Source organism: Lynx canadensis, chromosome C1 (assembly GCF_007474595.2).
Source record: "Lynx canadensis isolate LIC74 chromosome C1, mLynCan4.pri.v2, whole genome shotgun sequence".
Lineage (NCBI taxonomy): Eukaryota > Metazoa > Chordata > Mammalia > Carnivora > Felidae > Lynx > Lynx canadensis.
This window is the reverse complement of record NC_044310.1, coordinates 200,331,928-200,356,212: the sequence shown is the minus strand read 5'-3', so window position 1 is coordinate 200,356,212 and position 24,285 is coordinate 200,331,928. Positions and strand designations below refer to the sequence as shown.

The following is a 24,285-nucleotide window of genomic DNA, read 5'->3' as shown; positions in this document are numbered from 1 at the left end:
AAACAGAGAGCAATTACCTCTCTCTTGGAGGAGTCCAGGAAAGCTTTATGAAGGGAGGAACCCTATCCTTCAGCTAGTTTTGAAAGATAGGTCGAAGTGTGTCCAGAAGAGTGGGAAAGAACATTCTAGGCAGAGGGACTAGCATGTGTAGAAGCACAGATACTTGAGAGAACCAGGTACACTTGGGAAACTTGGAGCATGCTTGTATGGATGGCTCAGTGTCAAGAGCCAGAGTAGGAAGGTGGGTGATGGGCCATAAGGATATGGAGGTTGGTGGAGCCAAATCCCACAGTGTCAGGAATCATGTGCTAAGGAGTTCAGACTTTACCCTGTTGGTGATAGAGCGGCATCGATAAGAAATCTTTCTTTTCAATCTTTTATATAGGAAAGAAGTATGGTCAGATGTATGTGTGTTTTAAAGAGATAACTTTGGCAACTATGGGGAGGATGGCCAAGAGCTGGACAGACTAGAGAGGCAGGGAGGGGCCAGTTGGAAAATGCTTGTCATAGTCTGAACAAAAAGAAAAGAAATGTGAAAAAGTGCAGTGGGGAAGAAGTGTACGGGATGACTTTGGGAAGCACTAAGGATGTGGATGAGATAGGGCTGTATGAACTTTGAAGCAAGCAGAAACCCCAGGGCTCTGGTTTGAGTGGAGACTGGATGCCATAGCTGAGCATGAGAGTGGGGCTGGCAATTGGGTGAAGCCAAGGTGAACGAAAGGTGTATCTCTGGCAAAAGCACCAAACAAAAGGACCACTGTGAGCCTAAAACCTAGGCGGTAAGAGGTAATTCCTAGGTGAAGAGTTTGCAGTAGAAGAGAAGCAAGACACATGGAGTGCATTTTGGGCTGCAAAGAGAAGGCTATGCCAGGAAAGAGTCTCCTTGCAGGGGTAGAAAGAAGGAAAGGGCCTTTTATGGCCTCTTGTTCGTAGAGGAAGGATTTGAGGGCGCTGGACCAGTTCTGATGAGGATTGGTGACTAAAGAGAAGGGCAGAGGTAAAGAAAGATTTCTGTAGGTAGTTGGATAATAAAACTTGAGCATGGGTTTGGGGGTCAACAAGAAGGTGGGTAAAGCTGTGGGTTTTGACAAGATAACTTAGGAGGAGCTTTCAAAGAGTGGGTGCCTAAGGATGGAGATCTGGGGAGTATTAAACACTTAAAAGATGGATGAAGACAGAGAATGAGGAAAATAGGAGGGAATGAGTCGTAAAACCCAGAGTGTCAAGTTTCTGGAAGGAGCGGTGGGAGCATGCTGCATAATGGTCAGGCAACATATTGCTCAGTTTCTTACTAACCTTGGGACCTCAAGCGATTTGCATAACCACTCTCTGCTTTCCTTTTCTCATCTGAGAAATGGGATAGTAATACCACCCTCCAAGGGTTGTGAGAGTGTTGAAAAGATGGATACATAAAGGAGCAGGAGTTCATAAAAATCAGTGACCTGGCTGGGTAGCACTTGGTCAGGTAGATTCCCCTAGGAATAAAGGTTTATTCCTCACTCTGTAAAGGTTTGCTGGTACTGTTAAAACCAGAAGCCCGTCACAGCCTAGAGAGCCAGACCTCATGTCCTCATATAATTGAGAGTCTGCTGTTATTTGGAGCAGTGCCTCTTCTGGAAGGTTTTTGGTTTCCTCACCGGTGTCCTCTCAATGAGAAGATCTGATTACATTGAATGTCTTCATGACACCTGCCCCCTCTTCCGTCATCTCTAATGACGCTGTCTGCCCCAGCAGAGAAGCTTGACAGAATCTCGCAGCAAACAAATGGGCCAGTCTCTGCTCCAGTAGGTCAAGTTATTAGGATTTAACAAGAGCAAATTAATTAAGGTCTTTGGCACCAAAAACATTTTTTTTTCACTCTACAGACTCAAGAGATTGACCACCCAAAAGTCAAATCTGCAAAAATGCGGACCTCACGCTTATCATGTTTGTTTGTTTTTGTTTTTTTTTTTACTCGTGAGTAGGATGTGGTCAAGGAAAGGAAGGAAAACAACATTTCTGAGATTGTTCCAAACCTTTAAAACAGTGGACTATGGTAATTAACAAAATTATAGGAAATCTTTTGTTAAAGCTTCCTCTGTGTGCTGTTCCTTGAGGTCTTTTCCTATAATTTAGAGATAACTGGTGCCTGCCCTCTGAGATAAAGGAACTCAAATTCTGATTTATAGGAAGTGGGCAAAGGTGGGGAGCAGCAGGAGAAGATAAACATTATTTTTCAAACTTAATTTTAATTCACATTAACTAAAAACACATACATGGCACAAAGATTCCTTCCTGTCTTCCTTCCCTCAGGCTAGAAATGACCCCATCTGTCAAACCTTTTAATTCCCTGATTAGGAAACTGAAAATATGGAGAAGGCAGCCTGGTGCCCTAGAGAGACTGGGAAATAGGAAATTTAGGTCTGAAGACTAGATTAGCCACTAACAACCTTGATGACCTTGGGTAAGTTACTTCATGGTTTTTTTTTTTTTTTTTTTTTTTTTTTATAGCTCGGTTAACTCATTTATAAAATGAGAGGGTTGAGCCGGATAACTTGCAAGTCCTTCTAGATCTGACATTCTAGGATTCTGAAGTCCCTTCCATTGTGAGAAGATGTCATAATTCTCAGAGGTTGACAACTGTGGCTTTGGGGGGGGATTCCCAATAATGTTTGGCCAGACCAAACAACTGATAAGTGCCAGCCACATAAATGGGCAAGATGATGTTTCAATCCGTGTTCCATTAAATGCATGTGACTTCTCCAACTTTCCAGATTAACTGTTAGTTCCTAGTCTACCCACTCTCTGCCTCCCCCCACCCAGGGCATCCTATGCAAGGCTACCTCTCTCCACCGCTGAGCTGTTAGATGCTCCGAAAATGAAGATGACGAATTTAGAAGCAGACACGCTAAGTGAGCACTGTCCCCCTCAAAGGAGACCCCTGGGGAGGCAATTCATTTATTGCAGTGTGCTGACAGTGCTCAAAATATTTTAGGAACACCTCTTGGGAACTGTCTTAAATGCCTGCAGCCATGTCTGCAGGCAATGGCGTGTCTGTCCATTGACAGTGGGTCTATGGCTAGAAAAAGCCCGAATCTGGTAAATCAGGTAGCTGCTTGAGCCAATTATAGATTTTAGGGATGCCATGAAATATGCCACTGAGCCAAAACCTGCTTTTCTCTTATGGCCCCCACCCTGGCGCTGAAGGTATCTTAGTGTAACCCCAGCAAATTACACATATAATAAGTGTATATAATTTCAGTGATTTAATGCAGTAGGAAGCTCCTGATCAGTGGGAGATTCTCCTTCACACAGATTCAGGGACATAGGCTTCTTCCATTTTGTGGCCACAGTCCCCTAGGCTCTTGAGTCTTTTATCTCCAGCTAATAGAAAATAAAAGTGAGCATGGATAAGGCGCACACACACACACACACACTTTCCCCCTCATACCCATTCTTTAACCTTGGCCTGATTCATGTTCACATGAAATGCTGGTCACCTGGCTCCCGTGGATGCAAAGTGCTAAAAATGTAATTCCTTCTCAGTGGCAGCTCTCTACTGAGAAGAGAAGAGTGGGTTTTTGGTGGACAGTTAGTCATGTCTGTCACAGGCTATGTCATTGAGAAATTTCCAGAAATGCTCTGAACTAGGATAGCCTAAGAGAGAGTGTCCCAGTTTGCCAGGGTAATCTTTTAAAATGCCAGGATTTTAGGGGCACCTGGCTGGCTCAGTCGGTAGAGCCTGTGAGTCTTGATCTCAGGGTCATGAGTATGAGTTCAAGCCCCACATTCGGTGTGACTCTGCTAAAAAAAGTTGTAAAACAAAAATTAAAATCCCAGGATTCTATTTTATTCTATTTTATTTTATTTTAACATTTTTTAATGTTTAATTATTATTTTTGAGAGAGAGAGAGAGAGAGAGAGAGAGAATACAGAGCAGGCTCCTTGCTGTGAGCAGCAAGCCCAATGTGAGGTTTGAACTCATGAACCGTGAGATCATGACCTGAGCCAAAGTCAGACGCTCAACGGACTGAGCCACCCAAGCGCCCCTAAAATCCCAGGATTTTAAAAGACAACACTTTTTAGAATTTGGGCCTATTTGCTTAAATAAACTACTTTTGTAACTTTAACATAACTCCTTTGAGATGAAGCCGTGTGGAACTTACTTCGTAATAATGCTTATAAAATAAGAACCAAAATTTATTCTTCATTATGTACCAAACACTAAAAAGTACTTTACGTGCATTATCTTATTTATTCCCTATAACCTTATGATGTAGTTACTATTAAAATGCCCATTTTCCTGATAAGAAAAATTGAGACTAAGAGGTAAATCACCCAAGGCCATATAAGTAGAACCTGGTTTCATCTGATTTCAAAGCCCATATCCTTAACTACTCTATTATAACAATGTAACACATATACATCAAAACACAAAGTACAAAAGACAGTGTATTAGAAATTCAAGTAGAAATTGTATACTCATACCTACAGATTATTATAAAAAAAGATCTCCATAACTGCTGTCTCTGGGGGAGCACATGACCTGCAGCATGAAGGCAGCAGCAGCCCAGGCACACAGCACTGTTCTGTTTCAGATGAACCTGAGTGTACGTTCCCCCAACATGGACAAGCTGTGTGTCTGTGGGCAGGATGCTAAGCCTCTCCAAGCTCAGTTTCCTCTTCTGTCAAGTGCAGATAATACCACCTACGTTATGGGCTTTCTGTGAGAGGTACACTAGATTTGCAAAGCCTATTTATTTATTTATTTATTTGTATTTTTTGCAAAGCCCTGCTGGAGTGACAGAACATAGCAAGCATTCCATAAGTACTTGCTATTGTCACCATTGCCATCATCATCATCGCCACTGTGACCTTCATCACCATCACCTAGAGTGACTGAGCAATGCAATTCTGGTAGTTTCAGTCCAGATAGTGAGAGCCCTGAGCTTTGTAGAGAAGTCTCATAGGCAAAGGCTACAGTATCTTGGGAATCAGCTTCACACACACAGTTGCAGGCATGGACCCCTCACATATACCAATGCAGGGATATTTGGGGCTCCGAGGATATCTCTCTTCCCTGCCCAGTCCTACCGAGTTGAGCACATTCCTTTCAAGGAGCGTCAGTGCTCTTCATGATTTTCTAGCTGAGGTCTTCTCACAGGTCTCTGCAATGCCCTGGGTGGGCAGAGGGACCAGCAAGGTTCTGGCCCTGATGGGTTTAGAGACATTCTGTACGGCATGACCAAGGTCAACCAATCCAGCAAGGACCCTGCTAGGAAGGGAATTGTAATAGAAGTCACTGCCAAGGGGACAGCCTCTCCCTGGACACTGACAAGGCATCAACGGGATGGAAACGGAAGGGGAAGGTGATTTTGCTTCACCCTCATTGAAGGCTTTCAGTATCTTCTGTCCTTTGGGTCTTTATTGCTGAAAGAGTAGGCCAAACCAGGACCCAAAGCATTTGAGTCAAGGGGAGCCTGCCCAAATGAGGCCCCTGGATCCACATCTCATCATCCATAGGGAGACTCCCAGAAGAACATTCTGGTTACACTTCTGAGAAGCACAAAGCTGTCACCATGAATACTGGGGAGGTGGAGGCGCTGCCAATGTCACCTCACAACGCCACTTCCTAACCACCCCACTCCCCTGCAAAAAAACCCACAAAACCCTAGCTGGTTAGACTGATCTTTCCCACACTTGCCCGACAGGTTCTTTAGTGCAGATTCTGACAGGGCTGGGCTCTCGAGGGGTAATGTCCGGAAGAGGAGTTTGGCAGTGGTGGCCTTCCGTGTAAGTCCTGCCCCGCAGCTGTGTGACAGTGGACAGCCCTGCAGGCGGGGAGCATTCCCCCACTGGCACTGCTGAAGGCTCCTGGCAGGGGGAGAGGAGGCAGGAGTGGAGGCTTGTCACCACATCTGCAGGATCAGCTGGCCTCCAGAGCTCCTTTTGGCTCCAGCATCTTGTTCATCTGTAAACAATGACTCAGACTGAGGATTGGGAAGGACAATTAGGAGACGAAGAACAGGTGCTTGTGCGTGGGAACAGGGTTGGCGAAGGAGGAAAAGATATGAGTGAGCTTTTCCTCTTTTGTCATCTCCATCCCCACCCCACCCCCCAATACTCAATATCATGTGGCCAGGCACAGTGCCAAGCATCAGCACATACGACTCATTACCTCATCTAATCTCATAACAACCCTATAAGAAAGGTGGTATCAGTCCCAATTTACTGACAGAAATACTGAGGCTCAGAAGAGGAAGTGACTTACCTAAATCCACAAGGCCAGAAAGTGGTAGCTACTCTGCATGTCCGATGCACGTTCACTGGCAAGTTGCCTCTAAAACATGGGACCCAAAGTTCTTTGGGTCCAGAAGAAGAAGCATCCATTTCTTTAGTTGCCTCACATCTTCGTGTCTACTGCATCGGGAACCAGAGATTTTTTAAAAATTACCCACCGCTCTTTATTTGATCAAAATCTCGAGCCTTCCATGAGGCAGTAGGCCACGACAAGGATCATGTTCTAGGCAGTGTTACTCAAGTGTGCTCTACACACAGGCAGGATCAGTGTCACTCAAGAGCATCTTAGAAATGCAAATTCGTAGGCCTCAACCAAGACCTCCTGATTCAGACTCTTGGGCCAGAGCCCAGAAATCTGGGTTCTAACAAGGTCCCTGGCTGATTTTGATGCATGCTAAAGTTTGAGAAGCACTGTTGTAGAATTGTCTGCAACTTTTTTGCCACTTAGATCAGGATAGTAACAGGAAATAGGGGGTGGGAGGAAGGGATTTTGGCATTGCTGAGGGGCCGGAGGCTTCTCTGCAGGCTTCTCAGTTAACCTTGGCCTGTTACCTCCGTATATAATAAGAACAAGTTTTTTTGTCCTATCACAGGTGTTCAAAGAAGCACATAGTAGGTACTCAGGAAATATCACCTAAATAGAATTAAATTGTATCTCACTGCTTGGGACACAGCAAGAGCCAGTGGCCAAAATTCAGCAGGCCATGATTGGGAGGCCAATCCCAACCAAGGATTGAGGACTCCCTGACAAAGCTGTGTCATCAGCGACTTAGGGGCAGAGGGAGCCAAGCAGACAGGACCACCCACTCACAATGGCCACCTTCCTTCGCTCCTCATGGGCTAACCAAAGGGCCGCTTCAGCTGGAGGCTCAGGGGAGGGATATGATGACAAGCAAAGGGTTCTGACACTTAAGGATCCTCCAGCTCTATGAGGAAGAGTTGCCCCCAAAGGTGGAGACACATTAGGGAGATGAAGGTGGCAATTCTTCTGGGACTGGATGTCCCAACAATACAGCCCAGGGTGGGGCACCTTGTGGGTGGTTACAAGGTAACTATTAAATTAAATAGAAAACAACCCCAGAGGGGCGCCTAAGTGGCTCAATTGGTTAAGCATCTGACTCTTGATTTCGGCTCAGGTCATGATCTCACAGTTTGTGAGATCAAGCCCCATGTCGGGCCCTGCACTGACAACACGGAGCCTGCTTGGGATTCTCACTCTCCCTCTCTCTCTCTGCCCCTCCTAAGCTCTCTCTCTAAAAAAAATAAATAAACTTAAAAAAAAAAAAAGAAAAAGAAAACAACTTGAGAGAAGCACCCAGTGAATCAAAACTTACTGAGTTTCTGGTATTGCCATGCATTATAATGTTCCATCCTCTTCTACTATTTCTCTGCCTCCCTTCACCAATAACTTCTTTCCCTCCTATTCTAATTTCATCCTCTCTCTCCATCCACTGCCATTTCCAACTCATCTTCCTTCTCTCCCAACTCTTCAACTTGCCTATTTTCACCTGTCCCAATTAGATGAGCCCCACCCATCTTCCTCCATTTTTTTTTTTTTATTCTTTTTATTCCACAAGCCAAGGAATCAATAAGTAATTTGTAGAGCGGGAAGCAGAGGAAGAACTAAGGGGAGTGGATGCAAATAAGGTAGTTTGTGCTTTTCCCACTTTTGCCAAACAAGCATTATCTACAAAAACAGGTGCACTTTCTCCCCTTCAGCCTCCTATCCATTAAAGTGGTTTAATTACTTCCTGATCACTAGACTGTTAGATAATTAGAAGGCAGCATTCAGACCAAAAATTTAAGCCACCCTCTTCAATCAGGGTAAAATTGTGTGATCAAGAAGCTAATTAAGAATCAAGTGTATGGCTCTTATTGGAAAGAGTTAGTTTGGGGCTTCAAAAGATTCTGCTTCTCTCTCCCTGAGGCCCCTATCTCCTCCATCATCACCAAGGCTTCATTAAACTCCTGTTACTGTGTTGACTGCCCAGGCCTCAACCATTCCTGGACTCAGTCCTCGAGGGGCTTACCGCACAGGGAAAAGAGCTTGTGGAACTAATCAACATATGAATGAAGCAGTGCCACAGGACTCATATTCACAAGGTTGAAGGAAGTGATGAGGGCCGGTACACTGGGAGAGAATGATGAGACAAGGGGCAGAGAGGAGGTCTCCTTGTCTAGAATCAGGCCACAAATAGGGATCCATAGATGGTCTTCAGAAGATATATGAATCCTAAATTCTTATGTCTGGTTTGTGTTCCAGGGAGATGGTCCTTAGCCTTCATCAGATCCTCAAAGGGGCATGTGACCCAAAAGATTGGGAACAACTGGGTCACAGGGAGATGGTCTCTCCAACAAACTTTTGAAAACATGTGGCCAGAGTGCAATCTCAGGAACTATTGTCATACTAGAAGAAGGAGCGGTGGTGGGTGGCTATCTTGTCTCCTAGAATCACAGTGTGTTCAAGGTTGGAGGAGCACTGAGAGGTTTCCATCTGGTCTCTTTGCTTGACATTGAGGATGCTGGAGTGACTCATCACTGTTTGCTCCTGTGAGTCAGCTCTTCCCTCCAGAGGCCAGGCCAGCAGCCATCCCTACACTGACAGTTGCTGCAGGGTGAATCCCGAGTCATCTCACTCCCCATCACAGGGCCCAGCTTCCTGCACCACTCTCACAATATGGACAATCATCACTTTCCTATTCTGCCCATCCCTTAGCTGGCTTCATCTTCCCAGCCCTTCCTCTGGATGTCATGGCCTGTCACCAGCAACTTCTCTGAGTGTTCCTTTCATGGCAACAGCTTCTTCTGAGGACACTGTTTCTTGCTTTCTCAAGTGGTAGCTGCTTTTTCTCCCATATCCTGTATTATACGGGGACTGGAGGTGAGGTCGGCATCCTTCTTGTTCTCCATCACCCCTTCCAAACCACCTCTCTTCCTTTATCCTTCAGAAGCCCCAGCCCCTTTGAAGTGCATATCATCATATTTGATTGTCCCTTTCCCCTTGTTGATGCTGTTGGCTGTTGGCTGCCTACTCACTCCTCCCATTCCTGGGTGCAGCTGGTTCATGCACTCCCTCCCAGTATTCTTGTCTTCAGCATCTCTATGATCAGTGCCTCTCAGTGGAGGTGGTACCATCTCCTAGGGGGGCATTTCAGAAATGTTTGAGGTTTTTGTTTGTTTTCTAATGTAGTTGTGCCCTAGAATTTATGCTGAAACTTATATTGTCTGGTCTAAATGACGTCTCCTTTGTTCTTTTTTACATTATTTGTCAGTGCATTATATTAATTTATTTTTAAAAAAGAAACCATAGTAGCTTATATTACCTTATGAATTTCACTTCAGGATAGGAAAGGGAATATTAAACTATACCTATTATAAAAAGGGGACATTTGTCCTAATAGCACTGAGGATGGCTGATACAGATAACCTGTCCAACTCTTTGGTTATCTCTTTACTCCACAAGCCTTTTCCTCTAGCCCACCTCAGCCTCTGCTCAAGTGGACATTATCTAGACCTCATCATCACAAGACAATACCCACTTCCAAAATCTGGATTTAAACATCCCACTCTGCCCATCACTCCACACCCCTATCCTTGTAGCTCACTGACTCTAGCAATTCTATAACTTCAAAGAGAACTCTTGGCATTGACCCTATTACTTTCCATTTTTCCTTTTTTCATTATTCTTTATCACTTTTGTGTATCCCTTTCCTCCTCTCCAGCTCAGACTCCATGGGTCAGTTTAATAATCCCTCCCTTGCCAACATCCGTAAATCTTATGTCTTCTCTTGTCTTTCTTTCACAGAAAAAGTCTACACTAATGAAACCCAACTTTCTTACTCCATAGGTGCACCTAGCCAGCAGTTGAAGTTATGGAGAAAAACTATACAACTCACCTCAAATTTGTGGCCACAAACCTCAAATGGTTGCTGAGCACTGTCAGACAATTCTACCATATCTCCTTTGTAAATTCAGTCTCCCACTTTTCTAAGACAATAATTTCCCCCTTTTTCTTCTCCCCAATAATCTTCAACACTTCCTCCTGTATCCCTTCCATCTTAACTGATGAATCTAGAAGAAAAAGACACTTGGATGAGAACTACTTGATTTCTATCAACCTCCTTCCACCTGTGCCCACCAAGGCAGTGGTCACCCCTCATTCCACATGAGCTGTTTTCTCAACAGAATTTAAGAGTTAGCACACTCTTTTTATTGAAATGCGTTCCTTCTCTGGATTTTCTGGGTCTTTACCACTTGCTGCTTGCTTCTATGCTATTATTGCTCATTCAGGACCTCCTTTGCTGGCTCTACCTCCGCCAAAATTCTATATATCAAAAGGCCCAGGAATCTGTCATTGTCCCTCTTTCTAATCTGTCTGCCTTCCTGGGCCATTCCTGAGACTTCAGATTCTACCTCTACACTGATGACTTCTACCTCCAGGCCAGACCTCTCTCTAACCTTCAGACTCATATGTTCAACTGTATACCTGGCCCTTCCAGTGACATTTCTAACAGACATCTAAATTTACCATAATCAAATATAACTATTAATCACTGTGGTAGGCTGAATAATGACCCCCCAAAGATCCAGGTCCTAATCCTTGGAGCCTGTTAATGTTACCTTTTATGGCAAAAGGGACTTGCAGACATGACTAATTTAAGACTCTTGAAATGAGGAGGGTATTCTGGGTCATCTGGGTGGACTTGTAATCACAAGGTTCTTATAAGAGAGATGCAGAAAGAGACAACGACAGAAGGGTAGGAGATGTGACATTGGAACAAAGAGGTGGAGTGATGTAGGAAAGAGACAGGGAATGCAGGTGTCTTCTAGAAGCTTAAAGGCAAGAAGATGGATTCTCCTCTCAAAGCCACCAGAAAGAACCAGCCCTCTGATACGTTCACTATAGACTTCTGTCTCCAGAACTATAAGAGAACACTTGTGTGTTTAAGCCACTGAGTGTGTGGTCATTGTTACAACAACAGTAGGAAACTAATATAGTCATGGCCACCACCACATAAATCCTCCCCCCCTGCCCTCATGCTATCCACATCTCAGTAAATGGCACACCATAGTGTATTGTTGGCCAAAAGCTCCTGGGCTGTCCAGATTTTTCACTTGACCTCACAACTTATCTGTCAGCAAGCCTGTGAGCTCTGCCTCTACATACGTCCTGACCACACAATTTTTCATGCAACCTACTGCTATAACCCTGGTAGAGACCACCATCTGTTCCTGCTTGAATCACTACATCACTTCCTGCTTGGTCGCCTGCTCCTACTGTTCTCCCTCATCAGTTTATTGTTTCACAGGAGCCAGAATGAACTTTCTGCAGGGTAAACTAGATCACATCACCCCTCACCCCTCCCTTAAAACCCTTCAATGGCTTCCCATTATACTCAGGACAAAACAGAAATCCCTTGCCATGGCTTATAAGGCTCATCATATTGTGCCCCTCTGTGCCCCCTTATCTCCTTGTACTTCCCGCTCATCACTGCATCCTGGCCACGTTGACCTTCTTTCTGATGCACATGCATTCCATTCCCACCTCCTGGCCTTTGCACTAGCAGTTCCTACCACCAACATGCTCTCTCTCCAGATCTTTGCATGGTCCCCCCTTCTCATCATTTATGTCTCAGTGTAAATACCACCTCCTTATTCACCATCCTTTCGATAAAGCAGGACCCTCAGTATCTGCAGCCAGTGGCTATTTAACCCTATTTCATCTTCCTCATAGAATTGCCATCGCCTGAAATAGTCTTATCAGTTTGCTTGTGTGCCTGCTATTGTCTCTCTGCTAGAATATAAGCTCTTGGAGGGCAGGACTCTGCCTGTCCTGCTCACTGCACTACACCTAGTGCTTGGCACATAGTAGGCACATAATATTTATCTTCCGGTTGTCTGGTATGGCTTCTTTCTGACTCTACACTGCTTCTGGCCAGTAGAACTGTATCAAAGCTCTCCTTCCCAGGGGTGTGTTTCAAGAGAATTCGACTATTTGTTAAATAGCGAAGAGTTAACCAATGTAATTCCAGACATCATCTAGCAGGTATGGAATGACCCTTGGTATCTTTCATGGTGCCTTTGAAAGCACACGGTTCATTCAACATCTGCTCAATGCCTGGTGCCATGGCTACATGGTAGAGGGAGGAAAATATATTTATATTATGCTTCAACAGATGATGACTTGGGGTTTTGTCAAGCCGGGAAGTGGGAGGGGTGGAGGAGAGGTGGGCAAACGCGTTGCATGTAGGCACTGGACCATTTCCTGAACTCGTGTGGTAGCCTTCCACCTTCTATTTCTGAAGACTCGTGAAGCCTAGGCATACAGGGGCTCAGATTTGAAAGGGAGGTTTGAAAAGAACAAATCAAACCGATACAAATCCACTTGCCCCAATGTGTACATCTGTGTGTAAGCATAGGGAGACCATTTTTCCAGCAGTGACGTCCTGTCTCTTTCTTGTCCTTTTCTCTCTCCCTCCCTGCCCCTCCAGGTCTCATCGTGCACGAGGGACCCTCTGTGTACCGCATCTTTAAACGGTGGCAGGCTGTCAACCAGCAGTGGAAAGTGCTGAACTATGACAGGACGAAAGACCTGGAAGATCAAAAGTCAGGAGGCAGGACAAACCCCCGGACCTCCTCATCCACCCAGGCTGATGTCCCCTCCTCCGAAGAGGAGGTTGTGGGTGCCCCCGGCCCTGAGGAAGGCCTGCCAGGGCGGCCAGCCCACCCCTCAGGCCCTCTGTCCGATCACCACTGTGCTTACACCATCCTGCACATCTTGAGTCACTTACGACCCCATGAACAGCGGGGCCCCCAGGGCGGAGCCGGGAGCTTGTCATGAGGGTCACGACAGTGTGAGGGGAGAGACCTGGAAAGGAGGCCGTGACCATGCACAGAGATGGGGAGGCTGGGCCAGGAAGGGGCCAAGGCCTGGCAGGCCACAGTCTGGGGAGCAGGTGTGGGGAGGCAAAGTGGCATCCCAGGGGCCGGAGCAGAGGGCAGGCAGAAGGCGGTGGGCCTAAAGGGGGCCCTGGAGGCAGGGTCAGAGCTGGAGCGAGTGAGTCGGGTGTCCAGGGCGCTTTTCGTGATTCTAATCGGTCAACCCCCATCCTCCAAGAGCAAGAAGAACCAGTACAAACTCAACAAGGAAGCGCAATACAGCTTGAACGTAACAAAACACAAGGACAAAAATCCCAGATGTGCCCATCCACCTGGGATTACTACCCTCGGGTGAGAGCACCTGGGAGAAAAGGAGGCTTGGGAAGGGCGACGGTGAGGTGGGTGGGCGGGTGGCGTCCCTGTGTGCGCAAGTGGTGGGAGAAAAAAATGCAAAGGGGCAAAGAGTGTGCAAAGGAAAAGCACTGTAGCCTGCCTTGTTTTCCCCTTGAGTTTGTTTGTTTCTCCACTGGGCTGTTTTGGGGCAGTGGTGGGGAGGGAGAGGGATGGGTGTGGGCTGGCAAGGATGACAGATGGCATTTGTGGCTCCTGGGCTCGTCTGGGTGGGCAGGATTCCTGACTCAGATGGCTTTAGGGGCTCTGGGGCAAGGTGCAGGGAGGGAGATGTTGGTGTGGGCCCCCAGAGGGAGGGAGATTTCGGCTTCCTTCCAAACCGGGAACTCCCAGTTTCCGATGGGCTCAAAGAGGGTTTAGGTTTGGAGATGGGTGTCTTTTTGTGCCCTTGTTACTTTATTTTCTGGTGGTTTGGCTCAAAGATGTTTACAAGAAACACACACACACACACAACTAGAGAAAAGTACAGATTTCCTGTGGGTATCTCAAGCACAGTCCTGCTGCTGTGGCTTCAGCCTTCAAAGCTGTCAATCCAGGAGCGACTTTCCCAACCACCCAACCCTGCCCATGGCCAGGACATGCTCAATGTCATGCCTTCTCCTGCTTTGGCGCATGCAGAGACCCAGGGCCCCCTAGGGCAGAGCACCTCCCACCCAGGGGCCCCCCAGGATAGCTGTTGTAGCAGATGGGAAGAAATTGGCTGGATGTGTCCCAAGGAGTGGAGTGGAGACCAATCTAAGTATTCCCTGCAACTTGGGACCCTCACCCGAGGGTGTAATCCCTCAGTGCTACATACTCCCCGGTCCCTCCCATGCAGCGAGGCAGGGCCCAGGGACCCTGTCAGGGAGCACTGTCCCTCCAGCCCAGACTGCTGGTTCCTGGGGCCTTGCCAGCAAGGCCACTGGGGTGGTCACCTGCACAGTTTCTCATTGTCAATGCACAATGGCCGCGCCATCCATGGGTATTAAAGGGACACTGTCAAGTACTTTTTTAAACTAGTTTTTAGGGTTTTTTAAAACTCTCTGTTGTTTGTATTATTCTCTTAAAAGCTTGAAAATAAAATTTCTTTCCCTATCATTAGTGTCCTTTTCTATATGTGAGTTTTCCCTTCTTCTGCCCAGCTCTCCCTCTATGGCATAATCTTGCCTTCCCTTCTCTCTCTCTCTCTCTCTTTTTTGTCTGTTCCACCCCTAGTGTCTTCTTTCTGGCTTCCTACAAGATGGATTCCTTCAAGATTAAAAAGAGGAACAACTCACAAACTCTCTTTAAATTTCTGCCCAGGACTCCTAGAAGCAGAGATCATTAGTGCTGGAAGAAATGTGGAGAAATTTTACCCCATCGGGTCATTTCAGAGAAGCTGAGAGAAACACAGGCCAAGGAATGTGTTAGGACCTCATTCCCATGAAAGTTTTCTGTCGAACATCAGAAAAAAAGCTCCCGGGGCAGGGCTCTGAGAGAGGGCTTGCATATATCACCAGGCAGCAGATAAGACCCTTCCTCCCTTCAATTTTCCCAGGCCCTTCTGAGTCAGGTCAGCAACAGGCCAGGCAATGTCCTTCCTCAGTGGGAAATGCACAGGCTTAGGAAGGTTCCTCCCCTGGTGGAGCTTACAGTCCAGCAGCTCAGAAAGGAAATAATAATTGGTGAGAGGCCAAAGCCCACATACAAGGAAAACATACAAAACAAGTGAAACCGGGGCGCCTGGGTGGCTCAGTCAGTTAAGTGTCTGACTTTGGCTCAGGTCATGATCTCACAGTTCGTGAGTTCGAGCCCCATGTCAGGCTCTGGGCTGACAGCTCGGAGCCTGGAGCGGGCTTCCGATTCCGTGTCTTCCTCTCTCTCTGCCCCTCCCCCACTCACACTCTGTCTCACTCTCTCTCAAAAATAAAAAAAAAAACATTTACAAAATTTAAAAGAAAACAAGTGAAAACTGACAAAATGGTACAAGTAAAGGTGTCTATTTTTCTACGGGTTCTAGGAATGGGCCATTCAGTTTAATTCAGTATTTATGGAAAATGTAGATGTGTTAGATTATTTCCCAAAAATACTTGAATGCAACAAAATAGGCATATAATCAAAACTATAGTGGCTGTCATATCATCTTTTTTGGGTGATTCACAGGACACTTCAGAATCTTATGGTCATTCAGGGTCATTCAGAATCTGCTGTACTGAATAAGAGGTGATTACTGAAGTTCTAATAGCATTCTGGAGTTTGTTGGGTCTTGACGATACAAGCTTCAAAAGAGCAAAGACCTTGTCTGTCTTGTTTACTGCCTCACATCCAGGACCTACAGTAGTACCTGGCACACAGTAGGTGTTTAATAAATATTCCAAATGAGTAAAACACTCTTGAAAGAGTATGGGAGTGTCTTCGGCATGCAGGAGACCAGCCTCCTACTCCGTCAGCTTAGATGGTAGCTCTCAAGGTCAGTCACAGAGCAGAAAAGAAATCTCAACTTCTGACTTCTCTACCCAATGGGGTGGTAAATTCCCTGTGCCTTGGAATTCCCTGTGCCTGTACTTATGGGTACAAAAATGAACGAATTGGGTTTTTATTTTTCATATGCATCCTTGGGGAGTGAGGAGAAGTGCACCCTGATAACAAGTGACCATTGTCCCCTTTCCAATGTGCAAACCATCCTTCATACCACCAGACAAATGTCTAGATTTCAGAGAATTCACTTGCATATCATCTGCAAGTATGGCCCCATGCATGGGACAAGATACTAGCTAATGCCTAATGTTCTCAGTATGTGACAGGCACCAAATTAACTGCTGTGTATGTATCAACATACTTAGTACTCCAGCAACTGACAAAGTAGATGCCATTATTATCTTCATTTTACAGACATGGACACTGAGGCAATGAGGTTAAGTAACTAGGCCATGATTAGACAGAATCCAGTCCCAGGCAATCCACTTTATGCTACTCCTGCAGGACAGCTGCCACCAATTTAAGGGAAATCTGGTTCAGCCCAGTGCAGGGAGGTCATCATGGTGGAGGTATATAAAAAAAAATTTGGAGGTTGGGGAAACTGGGCATAAATAAATATAAACTATTTCTGTTCCCTACCAAAAGCCAACCAACCAAACAAAACCTGATAAACCTGAGTGTAAGTAACAATCGGTATTTGATGTTGTCCAGATAATATCCTGGCTGCATGGAAGCCTGTGTAATAGAAAGTTGGCCATATCTGGATGCTGGGGAATTCTGAAAGGACGATGGACATAATTCAACCACAATTTTATGGACAAAGAGCCAAAAAAAGATCACAGAGTACTCTCTTTCTAGGAAAGAAAAAAAACAAAAGTAAAAAAAGTATCCTATCTGGGGACTAGGCTTTTGGTTCTGGTTCCAAATGAGTGGTGCAAAGTGACAGATTGGGGGCTCTAATCATAGCCACAAAATTTAGAAGGACCCCACAATTATGAGGCCTTGTCCCTGTCTGTCAAAAATCAAATCTGTCACTATCTTAGAGCACAGAAAATCACAGGATTTCTTAGCCTCTAGGAGATAATTTGCTGCTATTTTGATGTTTTGCCCACTGGATCCAAGGACTCCTAGCAGAGGGTAGGGGCATGGCTTGCCTACAACAATAACCAATTCCTAAGAGTAATGATGTGCTTTATAAGCAGAATTCATTATACTGTGGATGTGAGAAGCCTCGGAGGCAGGGGAGAAACACATTTTGCATCATTCCTTGTCACCTTTTCTCAATTACCCTATTCTCTAGTAAGAAGCAATCAAGGGTGATTTTACCTCTTAGGGTCCGATGCTATTATAGCAGTGATGCAATGGTCCTAAAACCTCCCCTCGCCCCATCTCCATCTACCCTTATTGGCATAATGGCACGTGGGAACTGGGAAGTGCTTGGGGAGCCGTGGAAATTGGATGACACTCCAAGATGACTCTAAGTAATGTGGGTCCAGAGTGTGGGCTGCACTGGATTGGTGGCCAGCTGGTTAGCTAAGCACTGGCGGCACCACAGTGAACCACAGGTCCTTCTTCATGTGGCCTCTTTTTCCTCAGTATCTCCTATCTACTCCTCACCCAGCCCACCATGGGAATAAGAGTCCCCGGGGTGAGGGCTTTCTTCCTGTCCAAGCCCCAACCCAATGAGAACTGTAGCCCTCAGTACTCTCCCTGCCCCTGGCCACTGGTCACTGGGACAGGCCCTTCTCTTGAAATAGGTGACCTGTAATTAAGTACCAAAACACCTCCCCGTCACACTCAATTTTGTCCCAAAGTATCAGTAGATAATCAGGGAAGAGGAGGAGCCATGGTCAGGGAGTTTCTGGAAGGAAAGAAAAGCACATCCACCCTGTGCTCATGATGTCTTCATTTGAGAGGGGAAAGCCTGAAAATATAGCTCCATCAGTGTGCTGGTCCAAGTCTGGTGCTGTGTCCACATGAGGCCCTGCTGGCAAGGAAAGGCATGGGACCTGGGACAGTTAGCAGCATGGCACCCCCAGGGTGTTCATGCTCCTCGGGGCGGGGGGGGGGTCCTCTCTGATGCAGAGGGAATCATCTGCTTCTGGATCTGTTAAATAAGGGAGCAGATACTTGGGTTCAGATACTTGGGTTCTGTCCTTTTCCCCCAATCACTTTGGGGAAATAGGAAAAGGAGCTAAACATGTAGTACTTTCCATATGTCAAGACTCATTTTCAACTTTTTATGTATATTAACTAATTTAATTCCTCAAAACCACCCTACACATTGAGAACTGCTATTACACCCATTTTTCAGGTGAGAAAACTGAGGCACAGAGAAGTTCAGTGCATTGCCCAAGGTCATGTAGCCATACACAGCCACACTGGAATTTATACCTCAGCAGTCTGGTGCTGTGCTTTGGGCTGCTAATCACCACATTATACTGCCTCTCAGGAAATGCATTTAAAAGGTTTATCTGGGGGCGCCTGGGTGGCTCAGTCGGTTAAGCATCCGACTTCAGCTCAGGTCATGATCTCGCGGTTCATGAGTTCGAGCCCCGCATCAGGCTCTGTGCTGACAGCTCAGACCTTGGAGCCTGCTTTAGATTCGGTGTCTACCCCTCCCCTGCTCACACTCTGTCTCTGTATTTCTCTCTCTTTCAAAAGTAAATAAACTTAAACAAATTTAAAAGGTCGGGGTGCCTGGGTGGCTCAGTGGGGTGAGCGTCTGACTTTGGCTCAGGTCATGATCTCACGGTTCGTGAGTTCGAGCCCTGCATCGGGCCCTGTGCTGACAGATCAGAGCCTGGAGCCTGCTTTGGAGTCTATGTCTCCCTCTCTCTCTGCTTCTCCCCTGCTCACTCTCTGTCTCTCAAAAATAAATAAACATTATGGGGCGCCTGGGTGGCGCAGTCGGTTAAGCGTCCGACTTCAGCCAGGTCACGATCTCGCGGTCCGGGAGTTCGAGCCCCGCGTCGGGCTCTGGGCTGATGGCTCGGAGCCTGGAGCCTGTTTCCGATTCTGTGTCTCCCTCTCTCTCTGCCCCTCCCCCGTTCATGCTCTGTCTCTCTCTGTCCCAAAAATAAATAAAAACGTTGAAAAAAAAAATTAAAAAAAAAAATAAATAAATAAATAAATAAACATTAAAAAAAATTAAAAGGTTTATCCTGATTTGAGTGGCATTGAAGGAAAATGAATGAGCTCTATGCCAGCTGGGTGTAGCCCAGATGCCATCCGTGTCACGTGCCCCTCAAAGTCAGCTAATGCCAGCTCAAAGGACTCCATGCCCCAACCTATTGGAAGGTTGATGCCCTCATCAGGATTTTTAGTAACTTGGATCATAAAATTTGTTCCCGTGGCCTCCTATTCCAATTTCCAGAATCTCCTGAATTTGGAGTTTCTATTCCATCCTAGACTTCTTCACTGAAACCCTAGGTTAAGCCCAGCCCAAATATCGGACATGATTACCCCTCCTTGGTTCTTCCTCCCACCCAAGATATTACCACTTTTAGTTGTGTATATTCCCAGCTTTACTGGGAATTTGAAGGTAACTTGAAGATTAGTCATAGAAAAAACCTGTAGCGAGAACTTGCTATATGGAAGGTTCGTACTAGGTGGACATCTCAAATATCAATCAGATACAACTATATTTAAGGATCTCACTATCTAGTTACTAGACTCTAACTCAGAATTTCTCATCAAAAGCTTTCCTCATGAAAGAGCACCTGACAAGCTTACTCTTACTAACTGTAAATAAGTAAATTAACAACATTCCATTTCCTGGGGAATTAGCATTTTTAAGAGGAGATAATTTTTTAAAGTTTACTTATTTATTCCTGAGAGAGAGAGAGAGAGAGAAAGCGCACAGGAGGGGCAGAGAAAGAGGGAGAGAGAATCCTAAGCAGGCTCCACACTGTCAATATTGAGCCCGACTTCATGAACTGTGAGATCATGACCTGAGCCAAGATTAAGAGTCGAATTCTTAACCAGCTGAGCCACCCAGGCGCCCTTGAGAGGAGATTGTTTTTAAGCAAGAGGAATAATTCTGTAAGTGGTGGAATTTCAATTCTCACCGAGCAGGTGAAGGGTTGTGTTGCGTTCTTTTAGCCAAGTGGATCATAGCCATGTCTGTGCATTTGACACAAAGACACATATGCAGAAAGACAGAAAAACAGAGTGTATGACAAACGCATTCTCTAAAAAGTAACACAGAGTCAAGGCCTGTTGACTGAGCCACCCTTTGGATTTCCTCAGGAGGACTGACACCCAGGTAACAGGTGGAGATGAACAGAAGAGGAAGGTCTCTATCAGGCCCTCTGAGCTCTGGTACATCACTTGGTTTGAGCAACCTTTTTGTGTAGAGGCTGGATTTGATATATCACCTCCCTGTTCCAGCCAGTGGCCATTCCAAGGGGTGATTTGTTGAGAATGGGACCCTCTGCACCCTCCAACACAGGCTACTGTATCTTTCCGAAAAAGGGATGTAGAAATTCTGGAGTTGCCACTTCGCTAGGCATGCTGAGAGCCTATATCAGCCTAGTGAATCATGGTGGCATTATTGGAAGGCCTAGTCCCTCCCTCAAAAGTCTCAAGGCTGAGGCATTAACCCATGTCGTCTATCACTCCTCAAATCATTTTGGTGGACACCTGTTTCTTTTGTCCATCCTGTACCCAGAAACCTCCTTTCCACATTACCATGCTGTTTTAGTAGGGCTGAACCCCTAATACCTCTCCAGCCACAGCAGTGAGACTGTGACTCAGGCTTGGATGACCGAAGTATCTTATTTCTCTAACCATGGGGATTGGTTCAGAAATGGGCATGTGCTCAAAGCCAATCCAAGTCTTTGGGATTTTTCTATCAGAGCTAGTGGGAGATATCATTTCCCTCCACCATGGTTGTTAGGAACCTGGGAGCCTGGAAAAATGAAAAGACCCCACTTTCTGTCACAGGGAAAGCACTTAATCTTCAGAGAAAGGTCAAGCAGAGACATACAATACAAAGAGAAGGACAGAAAACATCCTGACCCCTGGATCCATGACTGCGCCTGCTCTTTGACTAGATTTCCTAGGACATTTGCCCATAAACTTGACTTTTGTTTATATTAGTCTAAGCTGTATTTATGTCACTTGCAAGCAAAAAAAAAAAAAAAAAACCCCACCATGAATACAAAGATTTCCATATATCCCATGACAGAGTTTGGGTTAAATCCATGGCACATTGATTGAGGGGCCAAAGGAACAAGAATGGGTTGCCTCCCTTTCCTTTTGATTAGCGATCCAAGTTTGCATTATGACAGCATTTGCTCCTATTATTCTCCCCTAATTATCTTTATGAATCTGTTCAAGGTTATGCGATGATTAAATAAGAAGATAATATGCACAGACATGCTTGCAGAAAGTGTTCTCTTAAACAGTATCTTTTAAAAATTCTGTTAAGATTGTTTTGGGGGAGACAGTGAAAGGACCTAAAAAGAAAAGCAAGCAGTCCTTAATCAGAACTCTGACATAAGGGCTTAGAAATGGGAAGGACCCAGTATGAGGCTGCAGGACAGAGCCAGGGTACCAGGATTTATAGCAGAAGGTAGGAGGCAAAGCTGGCAACAAGATCTTGACCCACTGGCCAAAGCCAAGGGGTATCCCATTATCCTTGGCATTGACCATGTAGATGCCATGGCCCTCCCATATGTGCCTCCTTACTGCTACTGCTCTTACTGGATTAAGAACACCCTGCTTCTGGACTTTATGAGTGGGGACCCACAGAAGCAACCAGACCCAGGAGAGAATCCCTTGCCTCATGGGCAAGTAACTTAGCTTTTCTGGTCTCTTGTTTCTCCATTTAAAAAACAGACATAATTTGTCTCTCAGGGTCTTTGTAATATCAGGGATAATGCATATAAAATTGGCAGTGAAAAAATTATTGCTATCATCATTTTATTGTTCAACAGAGTAATAGGAAAGTCGTACCATTAATATAATGTATAAGAAGCAAGGTTAAATCAAAGCAAAAATGAGTACTGTCACCAACACTGTGTCTCATTTCAGTTTTCATTCAACTATAAATAACAGATACCCAATAGCAGGAGCTTAAAACAATTAGAGGTTTATTTCTCTCCTGTAATGAGATGTCCAGAGTAGGTGGCTGCTGGCATCAGTCCAGCTGCTCAGTGATGCCGCAAGTGACCCAGGCTCTTTCTGCTCCGGCATCATTAGCATGTTTATTTGTCACCCATGGCTGTAACCTCACAGTCTCAAGTGGGTGACTATAGCTCAAAGCAATAAAGAAAGGAGAAGGGGTGGCCCTGGTCACATCCTTTCTTCACATCAGGAAAGCAAAAGCTTTCACAGAACCATGTTTCTACCCCTGGATGCTTCTGTAAGTGCGTGTATGCGTGTGCGTGCGTGTGTGTGTGTGTGTGTGTGTGTGTGTGTGTACTGGACAGAAATGTATCATATAGTTACTCTTAGCTGCAGGAGAAGCTGGGAAAGTGATCTGTCCCACCCTGTGGATAAGCAGATAAATTAGTGTGCTGCCTTGGAGGGCCATTTGGTAGTATTCTATTGAATTTTAAATGCACATACCCTTCAACCCAGGGATTCTATTTCTTTGGAATTCTCCTAGAGAGTAGCAGATGTCGCCTTCTCAAGGTGCTTGGGAAATGAGGATCAGAGTTATATCATTGTAATAATGAAACAAATCAGAAAAAAAAACTAAATGTCTATCAATATGGGAGTGATGGAGTGTGAGATACTCCAGCTGCATCAGAGAGAATGTCATAGACCTTGAAGGACTGACAGGGACAGAGTCCAAAGCCATGTTGTTAACCAGAAAATATAATCTGCAAGGCGACAGACACAACAATCACATACGTGTAGATGAACCAAAAAAAGAACATCACCTGTATTTCAATTTAAAAATGCCATATTCCAAAAGAGTATGGAAGGGATGCCACCAAACTGATTAGAGTCATTTGTTTGTGGGAGAGGATGAGGCTGGGGAACGTGAAGAGCAAACTTTCCCTCCATTTGTGTTGTTCCCATTTTTATAATAGGGATGAGTTCATGTAATACTTGTGTAATTTTTTAACTTATGGTACACATTGTGAAATTTCAATTAACCACTGAAAACAAAGATTGGAAGCTTCTAGAAAACAGGTGCCTTGTCATTGGAGGAAATTCTTGCTTGTCTTTCCTGAGAACTTTGCTTTGGAGGAGGGGCTGCCCCTGCAGGGGTGTGGGGTAGAGGAGTCCCTGGGGCTTCCAAGTTTCTGTGTTTCTATGGTTCTATGATAAGGAAAGTCTGAGAGCAAGGAAATTTGCAATTGAGAGTTTATTTATTGATCCAGTGGAGGCCAAGGGAAGGAAGGAGGATCTCAAGCTGAGTTCAGGAGTGGCCTCCCCCAACCTCACTTTGGCCATGGGCCTCCAGACCAGAGGTTTTCTGGAGAGGCCTCTGCAGCTCCCAGAGGTCTTGAGCCCTTACTGCCAGCACACACGCGTGAGAAGAGCCTGCCTGGCTGAGAGGCACTGAGTGCATCTAGCCAGGCGACTTGGAGAGTGGCCTCCTGCCGGCCTAGCCATGTGTGCCCAAACGGAGCTGCAGACAAAGCTGGCCAGCAGAACCAGCATCATCCAGGCTGTTGGTGGTTGGTTCTTTCCCTTTCTCTCTCCTACTTCTCTATTCCCACCTTCCAAATCCTCCCCAGCCAAGAGTTTTCAAGAAGCAGCCAAACTATGCCCTCTAACAGCACATGATGGCGGACAGAATGTATGATGCCAGAGCCCCTTTTTCATGCCCACTCCAGGTTCCAGCCCTTGGGAGCCACTGGGCTATGTTAACAGGAGCCAGCCAGTCCTCTGCCCTGGAGACATGTCAGCTGGGGATCGTCACAGAAGGCTCCCACCTGTCCAGCCAAATGCCTAAAGCCTCCCGGGTGCCAGTCCTGGCCTCAGAGCCTGCCAGATGTGACTTGACAAAGTCAGTCAAGGAGACTGACAATGTGGAGAAACTGGAAACAAACCAGGTAAGGGCTGCTTCCTGGGGTCTGAGGCAGATGGAGACCCTAGGGAATCAGGCTGAGAAAACCAACAAACATCAAATAAACAAAGAGTTCTCCAGCAGCAACACCACCAAGAAGGGGAGACACAACAAATGAGGCATGTTCATTTTGTATGTAGTTGAACATTTTCATAATAAAATTATAAAATTTTCATAATTAACAAAATAGCCCTCATCACAGCACCCTTCTGTGCCCTTGATTTATATAGTCTCTCTGGCCTGGAAGG

General features: G+C 45.7%; 1 protein-coding gene across 1 annotated transcript in view; it reads left to right on the top strand.

The window, feature by feature from the left end:
* MARCHF4 (membrane associated ring-CH-type finger 4) overlaps window positions 1-14,631 on the top strand; it is a 108,957-nt gene extending 94,326 nt beyond the window's left edge. The window contains exon 4 of the mRNA XM_030327980.1: window positions 12,771-14,631. Coding sequence (XP_030183840.1) covers window positions 12,771-13,120 — 350 coding nt within the window. The 3' untranslated portion in view covers window positions 13,121-14,631. The remainder of the gene's footprint in view (window positions 1-12,770) is intronic.
* Window positions 14,632-24,285: the final 9,654 nt, after the last annotated feature.